The sequence below is a fragment of the Etheostoma cragini genome, chromosome 19 (assembly GCF_013103735.1).
Source record: "Etheostoma cragini isolate CJK2018 chromosome 19, CSU_Ecrag_1.0, whole genome shotgun sequence".
Classification (NCBI taxonomy): Eukaryota; Metazoa; Chordata; class Actinopteri; order Perciformes; family Percidae; genus Etheostoma; species Etheostoma cragini.
This window is the reverse complement of record NC_048425.1, coordinates 2900827-2916828: the sequence shown is the minus strand read 5'-3', so window position 1 is coordinate 2916828 and position 16002 is coordinate 2900827. Positions and strand designations below refer to the sequence as shown.

Here is a 16002-nt window from a genome sequence, read left to right as displayed (position 1 = left end):
CACACACACACACACACACACGGACACACACAGTGCAGCTCAGCATTCCACACACTCCTCTTTCTCTTCCACTTCATCCTCCTCTCATTCTTATCTTCCCTCTCTTCCTTTTTAACCTTGAGTTGCTGTCTCCTGGAAGACCATCCATATTCCACTTGGCCTCCATCCCCTTAGTATTTCTCCTTCTTCTCCTCATCCTTCTTAGTATTGCTCATCCTCTTCTTATGTCCTGTTCACCTACCTACTTCCTCTCCTCTTGTTTCTTCTCTTTCTCTCTTCCCCTTTTCCGTTTCCCCTTCTCCTCTTAATTCCTCCCCACTCTTTTCATTTTGTTCTCTCTCCTCTTTGTTTACTGTTCTCATTTTGTTGGTCCTCTCCTTGCTTCCTCTCTTCCTCTGCTTCCCTCTCCTCTCGTTTTGTTTCCTCTCCTCCATTTCCACTTTTCTCCTCTTATTTCCCCTCCGCTATTTTTGTTCCCTTTATTTCTTCTTATGTCCTCTCTTCTCCACTTCTTTTTTGCTCTCCTCCTCGTTTCTCTTATTTGCTTCACTCTCTTCTGTTTTTCCCTCGTTTCTTCTCCTCCTCTCCTCTCTTCTCTTTTTGATTGTTTTTATTGGGTCCTCTCGTTCTCCTCTCCTCCTTCTTTATTGTTGTTTCTCCTCTACCTGTAGATGAGGTCATGGTTATTGATCCAGCTTTCAACCTTTCCTTTGATAAATGAGAGAGAGGGAGAGAGAGAGAGAGAGAGAGAGAGAGAGAGAGAGAGAGCAGTAAAGTGTAAGCTGTTACGCAACGCCAAAGTAACTTTGGGTTTCGACTCAGTGGTTTCAACTGCGTAAATTTGCACACACACACACGAACACATACACACACGTCACGGGTTACCCATCATTACTCTGCCAGCTGGCTGGCAGTGAGGTGTAGGAAAGTGGTGTATATACCCTTCCTAACACCTGCGATGCATTCTGGGTGTTCTGATAAAAAAAGTGTCAAGAGGAGACAAGAAGAAGAGACGGGGATCGAATAAAGAGGGAGTGAGGGGCACTGGCCTTGGAGAGTTTTGGGAAAAGGAAAAGCTTTATTTTATGCTGAGGAGGCCTAATTTAAAAGTGGATTGTTGCCACATTTGTTTTTGTTTTTCTTCTGCTGTGAAACCTTTCTGTGTGCCCAAAGAAATTATTTTGTTCACTTCTCGTTTAGTTCAGTCAGATCGCATCTCATGCGTTGGGTTCAGGTCTCAGCAGGTCAGTGCAGATCTTTGCATCCCAATCAAACAGAGGGAAGACTCATGCCCATCCTTTGTATTATTTATGCTGAAGATATACTGTACGTACTGAGGCTTTCCATTCAAACCCCTTTAATAATTAAGGCCGCCATTTTAATGGGAATTTTGTCTTCATGTCTCATTGGTGTTTATTAGCGCTGGGGCAAGAGTTCAGTGAAAAGTTAAACACCCGCATGGATACACACTAGTGCTCGCACAAACGCTGCCAGATACACATAAACACAAACGCACACATAAATACAAAAATATAATTTCATTAATTGAAGCTGAAACACACAAATGCATACATGCTGCAGTAAGATTGCTACAGCTGATGATCAGCTGTATGGGAACCTCTGACCAATCCTTAGAGAGAGAGAGAGAGAGAGAGAGGCAGAGAGAGAGAGGGAGAGAGAGAGGGGGAGATAGACAGGGAGAGGGGGAGAGGGAGAGAGAGAGAGAGATGAGGGAGCAGCGAAGGGCAGAGGTGATAAAGAATTGATGATAAAGAAGCATTAATGAAGAAAGGATGGCTAAGAGAGTATGTGAAGGATAAAGGGATGGAGAGATGAGAACACACATGCAATCAAGGAAAAAGACAGGAGTAATGAAAAAGTGAAGAGGACGAAAAAATGATTTTCTGATGTGGAAATAGTCTGATGCATCACCACAGGGTTAGACACTCAGCGTCGATTTGAAGAGTTTGAACTAAAGTAGCTCGACCCTCAGCCAATCCTTGGCCTGATTGTAACTCGATCCCGGGCCAATACTAGCCTGACCCTAATCTTCTTCTGGCCCGATCCTGACCCGATGTTAGCACAATGTTGGCCAGATCGTCGCCTGAGCCGAACCCGACTTAAAGTTGTAAGGAGAGCCATGGAAGCAAGACATCCAGCGAGCGAAGCTGAGAGAAGGAGATGGATAGAGAGAGGCCATGAATCAATTTTTTCCACCCCGTGTTGCTTGGCATTGTTAAGTACTGCTTGTGTGTGGGTGTGTGTGTGTGTGTGTGTGAGTGTGTGTGGTAATCCATCCAACACTGCTGACAGAGAGGGGGACTCTCCAAAAGAACCCAAATAATTCACTTATTCCTGCAGAGAGCAAGAGAATAGAGGAGAGAAAGAAAAAGGATGGAGCTGCTGAGTTTGCTTTTATAACTGAGGGAATGACAAATGTGCCAATGCTCTGTTAAGAGTCTTAAAGTTAATTTTCAATGAGGAAATCATGCAGTTTTCATAAGATGGAACCAGATTTTACTGTTATCAACTGGACCAAATGATTTAGTTTGATTGCACACACTTGAAAAAGAGACATTTACGTCAGTGATTTTGCATGTTTTTGCCCATCACGCATGTTTCACACTGTTACTGACAATCTTCCTGGAAATGGTAGACTAAAACTTAAAAATCTGCAGCATGCATTCAGAAATATTAGGCAGTATTTAGGCATAATAGAGAAGCTATAACCAGAGATAAAGCAATGATGGTATGGTCCTTTTTAAAACGTCGTACTATTTTTGAATTAAAGTCTCCACAAAGTTTGTAAAGTAAGTTGTTCAGTACGTTTATGTTATTTGTTCTTATCTATGAAGAAAGGTGTGAACATTGCACTGAAGTGAAATAAAATACAAACACTGATCCATATCATAACAACTCTCCATTTTGTCCAGCTGATGTGTTCATTTCTGACATTTAGTAAGTGCAAAGCTGATGGAAACTCCGCTGAAACACTTCTGTGACATTGTAAATGTTAACAAGGTTTTCATTAGAGGGAAACGCAACAGGAAGCGGAGAGCAGATGATAAATCATGCAGGAGGTGAGGATGAAAGATGGATGTAGCGATAGACAGACTGGTGCTCATGAGCTGACATGGCAGGTGGAGGAAAGACGTGAAGTAACAAAACCAGAGCGAGGTGGAGAGGTGGAACAGAGGAAACCAGCACAGAAATAGAGTCAGCTAAAGAACGAGTGAGTCACAAACAGCGGGGCGGTGGAATGTAGCTTTCCCTGTTCGCTCGATTTGTACCTCAATGTGTCTCGTTCTTTTAGATAACCTGCAGGGAGAAAGATAGAGACAGTTTGGTGAGAGAGAGAGAGAGAGAGAGAGAGAGAGAGAGAGAGAGAGAGAAAATACAAGAAGATGAGTGAAGGATTTCATGCAAGAGGTGCAAACAGAAAATGGGCACAGAAAGAAGAGACAGGAAGGAAGCGTTGCCAGTGACCAAGTAGGAAGAGAGTTTAAGAAGAAAAACAGGATTTCTTGGAAGAGATGTTTGTGTGACATTTTGATAAATGACAGCAATCAGAGGAGGATGGTGAGGGAAGAAGTTAATAAAACAATTTTGAGACTAGGGATAGGTAAAAAAAACACACTGATCCATAAAGAAAATGGATGGCACAAAGAAGAAAGACAACAGTTTAGGATTTCTGTCTGATAGTGAAAAAAGAAGACGGTGCTAGCCTTGCTCTGACTGAATGTATCCGTCTGGTTACACTTTACTTGAAGGTATCTACACTCTGCATAAGAGTGACATGAAAATGTCAGGAACATGTCATAAACATTATAAACAGCCATAAACGTGATGTCGTAAACATTTCTTTTAATAAGCTTTATTCGGTTTTGTGATGACAAGTTAGGGTTGGGGTTCATGTGTCATGACATGACTGAGTCGGAGGTGTTAATTCGATGTCTGAGATCCCCCGAGACCCTCTAACATTGTTAGTCATGTTGTGAGGCTTAGAGCAGCAGGTGGAAATCCTTTCACCTCCAGGGTGGAGGCAGAAATCCTGGCTGATATCTCAGAATGAAAAGATACATACAAGTGCACACACTCTCTTTGAGTGTTTTGCTTCTCAACATTTCCCAACAAGGGCAGCCAGGAAAATTGTTCTTCTTTCCATGTCTTTTTTTGTCATTGGTTTTCCTTCTCTTACCGACCAGCCTCTCACTCTGTTTCTTTCCTCTCTTTTATTAATCCAGCCACTTAACATTAAAAAGTAAACAACATCACAGTGACATTTATGGTTCATATTTTCTCTTCTCTTTCCTTCTTCTTGGCTCTACTAGTTGTTTCTGATCAGTCTCTTCTCCCCAGTCGACCTGCAGATTCAAAGGGGACGCTTAGCAAAAATCCTTCCGTTTAACCCACAATAAAACTCCTGAAACATTCATGTGTGTGTGCGTGTGTGTGAGAGAGAGAGAGAGAGAGAGAGAGAGAGAGAGAGAGAGAGAGATCAGTGTTTGTGTTTGTGTGTGTGTGCGCGTGCATGTTGTGTTTGTGTGTGTTTGAATCATTAACATTTCTTTTTTTGTCTGGACCTGTGATACCTCCTGCAGCCATGAATAATACATTAACAGTCGTCTCAATAATTCATTCATTGAGTGTTTGTCTACTGTGTGTGTGTGTGTGTGTGTGTGTGTGTGTGTGTGTGTGTGTGTGTGTGTGTGTGTGCAGAGATGGGAAGTAACGAAGTACAAATACTTTGTTACTGTACTCCAGTAGATATATTTTTACTTTACTATTTTTTTGTGGCAACTTTTTACTATTACTCCTTACATTCTAACAAAAATATCGGTACTTTCTACTCCTTACATTTAAAAAAATTGGCTTGTTACTAGTTTTGTACAGAGAGAGTGAAAGAATGGAAGACAGAGGGGAGAAGGTGGAGAGAGACAGAGACAGAGGAGGTATACATGGAAAAAGTGTCTAGAAACAAAAAATAAAAGAGTGGGACAGAAAAGTGTGTTCATGACAATGAGCGGCAGGATTAACAGGAGAAAGACGGAGCGAGAGCTCAAATCCGAATAAGTGAGGGAGAGCACTCGCGGTGGTTTGCATATTCCTGAGTTTAGTGGCCGACTGCCCAGAAAATGAATTAGCTGAAAGAAGCTCTGCAGATTCTGTTTTCATGTCTGGAGCAGAATGAAATGACCCGAGCACCTTAACTCTTTACCTCCGCTTCCTTTAATCAGCTGATGTTTGCAGTGTTTTTGTGCTGCAGAGACACCTGGATGTTTCTGTGCAGAATCATACACAATCCTACACAATCGTACACAATGCTCCTTATCCCAACATGCACTGGGCAGAAAGCTGGTAAATACCCCAGGCAATATGCCTGAGAGTGACGATGGAGTCTGGAGATCAGTATGCTGGATAGAAAGGCCATTGGACTGTTTGAAGTGGTCATTTGATTGGTACACAACAAAACGGTGATTATTGTTAGTTGCCATGGTGACAATACTCATTAGTGGGTTCATAAACTGTGTTGCATATGCGAGAGCCGCTTGGGACACATTCCCCGGAGCTGTGGGGAGTTAGGAGGGACTCTGAGACCAAGCGGCAACGGGTCAGCGGACCGCTTCACTTAGCCCGCTATGAGGCTCATTCTCTGTCACCACTGCAGCATAAAAGCACCAAGTTGTTGGATTTTTAACCTCACAGAAAACGAGCCGAAGAAAGCTGTTAACTTACTCGTCTAGCGATATCAGTATGCTTACTATGGATGAAACATTAGGTTTGACTCATTTGGCCTCGTAGTGTTACTACTCCACAATCTCACATTGCCAAACCTTCCTCCAGAGAGCGCCGCTGAGGAGAGTCTGGCCACATCATTCTGGGATGGGAGTGTCTACATTCATGGGTTGTTGAAGTTGCTCCACTCCACTGCTCCACTGCTTGTTTGTCCGTTACTACAAAACCTCAGATACGCAACTTTCCGGGATCCGGCTTATACGGAAGTTACTACGTTACCATGGCAATGGTACACAAAAAAATGGCTTCCACTCTGATTTGAATAGAAATGGTCAGCAGCTTTCAGATGAGCTGTGTAGCACAAGAGTGAGCATGGCTGCATTTCACAGCCCTGATTAAAAGCATGCTGGACGAGAAAAAATCATGATTATTTGAACCCTTTTTACCTTGATTAGCATCAATAAACAATTATTTTCTTTCTGTTTTTCATTAACTGACAAGGGTCCCAAACCTTTTATGCCAACCATTATGTTTATTTATTGAATATTTTGAATAATTGAAATCAAAGCACACATTTCTAGAAATGAAGACATCTTGTGAAAAATGTCCCATTTTAGTTTGAATGTAAAAAGTGAGTTTCCTAATGAAATTAAAAAAGCAGAAAATAAATAACTAGCATTAAAAGAATAGAGAATATAATTTAAATCCCTACTACTTGGATATGTCACTATGTCATTGTATGTTCCTCCGCGAGCTTTTAGATCATCTTCTGCTGGTTTTATAGATGCTGTGTCATCTGTTTTCCACAGTCATGAGAGTTCAAACTTGCAGATGGCATTTATGAGGATTCAAAATCATCAGTTTATTTCCTCATGGTTAGTGACATAAACCCTGACATAAAACATAGAAGAGATGTTTGATTCCCCTTCCACCGTGTAATCTGTAGAATCTGGCCCGCTCTTCAAGATGTAACATAAAAGCCTTTTCATCTCTAAGCACTACATCCAGCACGTTAACATGAGTCATCAGAACTCCTCTCCGTCAAGAGTTTAATAAAACGGGGGTTTGGGGGCATTTTTTTGGAGAGTCATGTCTTTCAATAAGGTAATTTCCTCATCTGTGCCAGCCCCCCCCCCTCCACCCCAGAGTCTCTGCTGAATGGCAGATGCTTTTTCTTTTTTTTTTTATCGCTGCAACTTGTAAAGACAAAATAAACCTCTTCACAATATTACAAGCAGTGTTTGTTTAATATGAGTGAGCCTTCCCTTCCCTTCAACTGTAATTCTCAGCTAATACTCTTATTAATTCCTGCATGTTTGGTGATTGATTTGAAATGTCACCTAAAACTCTGCCGGCAGTGCAGAGATTTCATGGTATATCTCGAGTCTGGTTGTTGATACTGTGGGCGTTAGGGAGTTTTTTTATGCTGCCTGCACCGTTTTATGAAAGATGAACAGTTAACGTGAAATCTTGAAAGACCATCTTGAAGTGTTTGAAGGTTGTCGGCTCAAAAAGAGCTGAGTTCAACCGGTGGATACACGTCTCCGTCAACAGTTCATCCTGCTGGAGTGCCTTTGAGAAAACATCTGAACCCGGACCAGCTTTACTTGACCTCCCATCGTATCACATCCTTCAGTCGCTGTATATGGAGCCGCTGTGAGCCAGTTGAATAATTACAGACTTTTGCTGTGCTTAATTGCAATAAAAAAATACGTTTATAGTAGAGCTGGAAAGATTAATTGATTAATCAACTTTAGTTGTTAGCTATTAAATTAATCACAAACTATTTTGATAACCAATTAATAAAAGTAGTTTTAAGTTTCAGCCTCTTAAATGTGAATATTTTCTAGTTTCTTCACTCCTCTTGTGACACTAGGGCTGCAGCTATTGTTTATTATATTAACTAAATAATCAATTAGTTGGATAAGAAAAACTTTTGCCTTATAGTATATAACAATAGTAAATATACAAAAGAAAGGTTTCTTTTGTAGAAAAGATACAATTTGAATGCTTAAATTGCATAAAATAACAGGAATAGAGGTTAATATGTTATAAGCACTGGCCCATAGGCCACCCAGTCCCTTAATTATGGAGCCACAGAACATTTCATTTATACAGAGAGTCTGAACACTCTCCATTCAGAAGTGTTAACTTCCTTGAAGGCGGGTACTCTGTTGAAGTTTAAAACTGTTGGATTTGCCCCGAGCCACTCTGGATCTGCCGTAACCAATCACTAACGTTTGGTCGTGACGTTAGCTCAACTCCTTCAGTAGTAGCAGCAGCGTGGCCACAACGGACTGAATGGCTCGCTCGCATCTTTCTTCGCCTCCATTACGGAAATACAACTCAAACTAGCGCACAACCTCAATGTCATACCCTGACACTCCCTGTCTGTTTTCTGATGGGACCGGTTAAGATTTCACCGGAGAAAACCCAAGAATATACCGCGAAACCCAGACGGAGTACTGGAGGAAAATGAAGATTGAGCGGAAGTACGTGGTAGGGCGGGGCCAGGGTAGCTAAATAATAGTAGTGAGAGGAATAGTAGTAGGAACATTTTCATTCTGTTGTTGTTGTTTTTTTTTTCTTTCTTTACATACATAAAAAAAATGAATCAAGGCCTGTGTGGCTTACCGGGTAGAGCGTGTGCCCCATGTACAAAGATACAGTCCTTGCCGCAGCGGCTGCAGGTTCAATTTCATCCTGCGGCCCTTTGCTGCAGGTCATGCCCTCTCTTTCTCCCCTTGCTAAAGCTGTCCTATCAAATAAAGGCCTAACTATCCCGACAACAAATAAATCTTAAAAATGAAACCAGACTTCATAAAACTTGGTGATTTGAGTGCTAAGGATTAAGGATTAAGTAAAAATAATGTAGAGCCAGCCTGTCATAGTCCATTATTGCAAAATCCAGTCCCAACAGGGTGGTGCAGGACGGGCTCCGTCAACATCGAGGGCTTTGGTCCCAACAGTAAACTGTGACTGACTCTGACAGAAGAAAAGGAGAGGAAGGCTGCTGTAGTCTAGTGGAGCCCGGAGACCAACTCCCTCATTAGCATACTGCTGCCATAGCAACAGGAAACCAAACGGGAGCTGAGAGAGATGGAGGAGAGGAAGGAGGGAAAAGACGGAGAGGAGGAGAGGGAAAAGAAAAGGAGAGGGGTAAATTAGGAAGACTGGCGAAGGAGAGGAGGTAAAGAAGGCAGATGGATGAGAAGAAACACAAGAAGGCTGGAGAGAATAAAATTCGTAACGTAAAAAAAAGGAGATGAAGGGCAGAAGGAAGAAAATGAGTAAAGGCAAAGCTGAAAAGAAAGGAGAGGTGAAGAAAATTCAAATGGTCTAGAGGAGAAGAACGGGAACGGGGGATACAGAGGAAAGCGTGGAAAGAAAAAAGGGCCAAAAGAAAAACAAGAGAAGCAGCAAAAAATAAGTTATAGAAGAGGAAAAAGAGATGGAAGAAGAAACGAGGAAGGAAAAGGATTGGAGGTTGCAGTGAGAGGAAGAGAAGGAAGACGGAAATTAAGAAGAGGAAGACTGGAGAAAGAAAGGCAAAGGAGAAAAACAGGGAGAGTTGAGGAGGGGTGGATATGATAAGGCAAAGATATGATGCTGAAGAGGAGGAGGAAAATGGAGATGGAAAGAGCAGAGAAAGGAGAAAGTGCAAAAAGAAAAGGAGGAGCGTTGAGGATGAAAAGGATTAGTGACAGGAGAGATAGAAGAGTGGATGGGGAGGGGAAAAAGAGAACAAAAAACAAATTACAGGAGAGGACAAAGAAGAAGAGGCATGAAAAGGAGCATTGGAGGTTGCAAAGAGAGGAAGAGGAAGCAGCCACCTTGGTTTGACTTCTAACACTTTATGTCTGTCCTTTGCCCCTTTTCTCTTTTTTTTCTGCTTCTGTCGTTTCATCTATATAATTAAATTCTCTCGTTATCCAATATCCTCTCTCTCACTCACTCACACACACACACACACACACACACACACACACACACACACACACACACACACACACACACACACACACACACACACACAATGGCTGACCTGTTTGTTGCTGCAGAGCTGAGAGGAATCGAGCAGCTGTTGTTGAATAGCTCAAAGATGTGTGTGTGTTTGTGTTTGTGTGTTTGTGCGTGTGTGTGTGTGTGTAGGTCATATCCGTACTTGCTCTCTCAGGTGGTTGGTAATCGCAGGTGTATGGCGACATGAGATGATTAAATTGAGAGCAGAAACCCTCTTGTGCTAAAAAGATAAAAACACGGTAGGTCATTTATTGAGTGACCTTACACTAAGCTTCATTTTGATTAATATTCTTTTGCCAAATTCAATTAAAAATGCATATTAGATGTGCTGTTTATATATACATATCGGCTTTTATTGAGAAAGAAAAAAAGAATTTCATCATAAAGTAACTCTGGAAATGGTCAATATTTTTTTAGCAGCCCGAGTATTGGTCAAGCTCCTCTTCAGCATCACAGCCACCGGCCCAGGTCAGCACCATGGACAGCTCCTCTGACATTTTGTTTAAAGATGCCGCAAAGTTAGAAGCTGTGATGGAAAAGCTGGAGTTTAAACTTTGGAGTTACAGTTTCACACAGAGAGCTGAGGTATCAGTCATGGACTGTCCAAAAAATGATGAGCCAGGATCAATTATTTATGAAAAACACCCAACTTGTAAGTAAACAAGGAAGTGTGAAAATCTGCAGTCGCCACCAAATTTCAGAAAAGCAGCCGAGCGTCGTGTTTGATTGACGGCTTCAGTTTCCGACCTGAATGTTTGTGGCAGTTCGCTACTGTTAGTGTTTAGCTTGGTGTGTGAAGGTGGACGTGCAAAACTGCGGCCGAATGTTTATTTAGCCTATTTATTATGTAGGCTGTTTGTTTAATAGGAAAACACACTTTGTATTGCCTCATACACACACACACACACACACTTCCAGTGATAGACAACCTGCTGTCTTCGCAAGTCTTATTAGAGTATGAGACTTATCTACGATCCAAGACCAGACAAATCACTCAGACATAATGAGGGAAGAAGGACGGGAAAGGGGGAAAGGGGGAAACAGACAAATTTAGCAAGACAGCACAAGATGAAATGGTACAGAGAGCAGTAGAGAGAGAAAGGAAAGGATGGAGCAGAGACAGTTGATTGGTGGATAGAAGAAGAAATGGAATTGCACAATGGGACTAGGAAATTGAGAGAAAAAGAAAGAAGGACTGAGCTGCTCGGTGACTCAGAGGGCAGCTGAAGGGCTGATGGGGACAAACAGCCTCTGGTGTTATGCCAACAGTGTTAGGAGAAGAGCTGTAATGAGATGTAAATGGAAGCAACCTCTGGTGTTTCAGCATATCACAGAGGAAGGTAAAACATGTACAGATTGACCTGTTTGAAGCTTGCATTTGAAGCTCGTATTTGAAAGATTAACGATCATAAAATGTTTTCCGTGTCTGTGCTGCTGATGAAGGATGATATGTATCTTTACACATAAAGTTTAAATCTTAAATCTTAAATCTTGTTAATGTACGGTCGTTACATTCAAGCCATTGCCAGATAAGCTAATACAAAGTTAATGGAGCCTATCAGGTCCACAAAGCTCTCTCTGTAGTTTACAGTATGGCTCAGTTTACAAAATGGTGTAGTCCGGTGACATTCGCACACAGCAGCTCAACTGATGCACTTTACGTCAACGCTGACAGCAGCGTCCAGCTTTGGAGACGAAGAGGACATCAAATTATGGGATCATTACCTCTTCTGAAGAGTCCATGTTTTTTTAAATCCTCTGTCTTCCTTGATTTCATGGGTTAATTGGTGCTAGCAACTGCGTTGAGGAGGGGTAAAGTAGCTTTCGATTGATTGGGAGGGGATAATACCCTAGTGTCAAATGTTTCTTGCACAATTTAAAGGTCAGACATTATGTTTTCTGTCATGTCTACAATGTTCTAATGTTGGATTTTCATGTTGAACGTCGCCAAAACATCCAACAATGAAGTAAACGTATTTTAGTCCCTGTGAGCTAAAACATCCTAACTATTCCGAACACCCCGGTTTTTTCAAAATGAAATTTTTTCCTACTCTTGGCTGTGACTCTTGGAGTGTTACACAACTCTAATCCATCTTGGCCATTTTTAGGCCTTTATTTGACAGGACAGCTGAAGACAAGAAAGGGGGACGCCGAATTGTTCAACTTTAGGCTTCTTGATTCCTCCCCCGGATGCAATCGGTTTCTTTAGACTAATGTCATTCTAACAGGCAAACATCAATGGCATTTTAAGAGAAAAGTAGTAAGACATAGAAGTCAAGTCAACTTTGTTTTTATAGCACATTTAAAACAACACAAGTTAACTCAAAGTGCTTTACAACCAAGGCAGATGTTTGGAAATCTGCCCCGATAGACTAGTAAGTAAGGATCACATTAAGCCAGATTATTTACTTTTAGGTGCACTAACTTCACTTCAGTCACAGTAGGCTGAAGTGTAGCTTAACATTTCAGATGTTGAGTGATTTTTATTCTGATGTAAGAAGAACATTCTGGGCTGCCGAAGGAAAATGTGACAAATGACAAGCAGCACAAGTGTCTCTAAAAAAAATAATATCTTCACATTCTTGAATTTCTTCTTTTTCCTGTCCTGAAGAATCCTCAGTGCAAAGTGCTCGCTGACATTGTGTCTGTGGCCCAAATGAAAATGATCGAGGCCTGATGGTTGAAGTATACGATGCAGCCAGGCACGTACCGAGGGCCAATACCAACGCTTGTTCTAGATGGATTTTGAAATACATTTTCTGAACGAGCGCACTTCATCAATTGTTTTCTATTGAAGGAGGAATTTACATAAAAAAGAAAGCCTATAGTTCTGGACTCGGGCGAGACTACTTGATTATTTGGCAAGTCCATATCCAAATACCAACGATTCCAAGACAATTCCGAGACAATAAAAAAACGTATCACAGCCCTGGAAGCAGGGTACAGTGAGCTACACGAGAAGAAGAAAGAAATATGTTTTGAAGGTTACTCTCTCTCTTATCAGCAGCTTTATACCCCGAAACGCCTCTGAATGATGTATGAGCCACTTAAAACCGATTTCATCAAGGCTGGAAGTAAACAACTCATTGTTTTCAAAGTCACATAGTGGTTTCAGGGTTTTTTTGGGGGTTCATTTGATAACAATTTCCCCTCATTTGTTTCCAGAAAATGACACTGAAAGTGTTTCCTAACGGTTGGTCCTCTCTCTGCAGTTTGTGGCCCAGCCCAACTGCCAGCAGCTGCTGGCCACGCTGTGGTACGACGGCTTCCCGGGCTGGAGGAGACGACACTGGGCGGTCAAACTGGTCACCTGCTTCATCATTGGACTCCTGTTTCCTTTCTTCTCACTGGTATGGAAGGAGGAGGGAGGAAGTGGGACTGGTGTACAGAAAGAAAGGAGGGAGGAATGGATGAAGGAGGAACTGCATAGGTGTCAAGAAAATAGAAAAAGAGGAAAAAAGGAAACAAGGAGCTAAAAAATACTAAGCAGAGAAGACTTTAGGAAGACACGCAGAAAAGAGGAAGTGTGAGGAAGTGATGCAGGATAGAAGAGAGAGAGAGAAGAAAGGAATGAGAGAAAAAAGAGTAATCAAAGCAGGAAGTGAAAACTAGGGAGAAACAACGTGGACAGGGAGCAAATACAGGAAGCGTCAGTTGCAGGGAAGAAAAAAGAATGAAAGGGTCAGATGAAGGAAAGAAAGAATGGTAAGAACATCAACAAGTGACAAAAAAGAGATAGAAGAGTGAAGGAATTGAAGAAAGAAAGAAACGGATGGAAAAAAAAATTGAGGGAGAGATGAAAGAAGGCTCCTGCAGCTAACTACTGTTTATTCCTCAAAGTTAATTTGTTGCCAGGCAGCAATTAAGCAAAACTATTCATTTATTGGCTGGAGGAGCCGTTACCAGGAAACTCGACCTAAAAACAAACAAAGTGAAAGGACAGAGTGTTGTTGTTGTTATCTTTGAGAAGCCAGGATGTGTGAAAGAGGAAACAGAAGTAAGTTGACTTTTCAAATATATGTACTCCTTACTTATAATATTAATACTTTTGACTTTAATGACATGAATACCACCCTTACGGCGTATGTTTAGTCTGAGTAAGGTAAATCACTTTGGGGCCTTTTACACGTTACTTTAAAGTTTGATCCGATCCCAAATTGCAGTTGTAAAACCTTCCCTGGACCAAACAAACGATTAGTCAGACCAAAAGAGGAAGTCTCGGTCTGGATCAAACTGAACCATGGTCCGGTTTGTTTCTAGTGTAAAAGATTTTTTTGGGATGGTTTGGACTTACGGACCAAATCCAGGAGGTTCTGTTGTCATATTACAAGGGTTAAGCTCCTTTAAGGAATAACAAAATAGCCTTGGGAAGGAACTTGTTGCGGTGGAAAGTTTTTACGTTCAAAAGAAAGAAAACTCAGATTGGACAGATAGTCTAGCTAGCTGTCTGGATTTACTCTGCACAGATCTGAGGAGCAGGTTACCATAGTCCTCAGAAATCCACCTGAGTTCAAAATTAAAAAACAAAGAAATGGAAGGAAACCAGACAAAAAGAAGGACATCTGGTGGAGTTTCCAGCTGCACTGGAGCCATCCCAGAGGTGGAACGTTGTGGATATAGACTACAGATGGAGGGCGACGGTGAATTTGGTCAGAGCAGAGAATAAGTCAGCAGTTTATTTGATAAGTGGTAGTAAATGTACATGTATGTGTCTCTGATGCTGCAGCTCCCCAAAAACCAAGTAAAGTCAATGTGTCTTGTTTCTCAACGCAACAAAACAAAAAGAGCCGTGGGAGCACAGCAGCCAGTTGGAAAAAAACTCTGACACCAGAGAGAGGAGACAGGAGGAAGCCAGTCTATAAAGCCATCAGTTAAACGTATGGGGACACGCGGATCACGTAGGGGACAACGACAGGATGTACTTGTGTCATGTATGAGTTCTTTAGTGCGCTTTGATAACTGCAGTTATGGTGTGAAACCAAAACTAACCACAGCAAATGTAACAAAAACATGAACTTTGGTCCGGCCCTTGGTTCAGACTTTCAGGTGTAAATGGCCCTTCTAGTGGTTACATTCAATAGTAGAGTATTGGTTCAATCTGATTATACATTAGTGTTTTAATATCTCTCTCTCTCTCTCTCTCTCTCTCCTGTCTGTTATTTAATTCTTCTCAAAGCCTCTCTGGCATGACTCAGAGTGTGTTGAGGTTGCCAGTAGCGAGTACATGAGCAGAACAAGTAAACAAGCATCATTACAGCAAAAAACAATAACCCTTTCCCACAATAAGAAGTGGCAGGTGGCTGAGCGCGAACACAATCTAACTTATGTTTCTCCTTCTCTTTAAAAACCTCAAGTACACAAGCAACATCGGGAATCTCAATGACTGATTCCGTCTCTGTGTAAACTCGTGTCTCACCCTCCGCAGATCTACCTGTTGGCTCCAAAGAGCGCTCTGGGGCGCTTCATCAAGAAGCCTTTCATCAAGTTCATCTGTCACACAGCGTCCTACCTGACCTTCCTCTTCCTCCTGCTGCTGGCCTCGCAGCACATCGCCCGGACCAACCTGCACATGCAGGGACCCCCGCCCACCCTCGTCGAGTGGATGATTCTCCCGTGGGTAGTGGGTACGTGCCAAGTTTATTTAACTTCTCATCAGAACTTCTCAAACTCAGACGAAGCTGCTGAAAACATCTGGATGTGAAGTCATGTTTTATTTATTTTTTCACAATTCGGTCACGTAGCATTTATCACACAAAACAAAATTCCCAAATGTTATCCAGCTTTGGATAAATAAAGCTTTTTGAGGGATTTTTGGGATCAGACAAATGCCTTCTGTCTGCCCGTGGCGACACCAGTGTAGAAACCCACAGGATCTGCTTCTCTTCTTCTTCCCTGGACGTGCATTTAGTCGGCATTTTGTTTTTTATTCTGCGATTTTATTTAGAGCCTGACTTATATGGGCTTTGGAGACTGAGACAGGTTTTTGAGGGGAAAAGTTCCCTATTCACTATATCAGCCGCCAATTACATGGCGGCTGATATAGTGAATTTTGGAGCTTAAATTAAATTTCTTTTAGAACTCTGCTTTCTTAAACTTTAATATTGTTGACCAAAGAACTACCTAATGACGCCATCTCATACACCGATACCGATGCGTCTGTCATAGTAAGACCAATAAATCAGTCCGGCTCTGATATAGTTTTTCCGTGCAGATAATAGACATCTGTGGAATCCTTAAAATATA

General features: G+C 41.8%; 1 protein-coding gene across 2 annotated transcripts in view; it reads left to right on the top strand.

Moving 5' to 3' along the window:
• Window positions 1-16002, top strand: part of trpc5a (transient receptor potential cation channel, subfamily C, member 5a) — a 111386-nt gene that overhangs the window by 68733 nt on the left and 26651 nt on the right. For both annotated transcript variants that reach the window (XM_034857068.1, XM_034857067.1), the window contains exons 9-10: window positions 12972-13109; window positions 15185-15383. In XM_034857068.1, the coding sequence (XP_034712959.1) occupies window positions 12972-13109; window positions 15185-15383 (337 nt within the window). The remainder of the gene's footprint in view (window positions 1-12971; window positions 13110-15184; window positions 15384-16002) is intronic.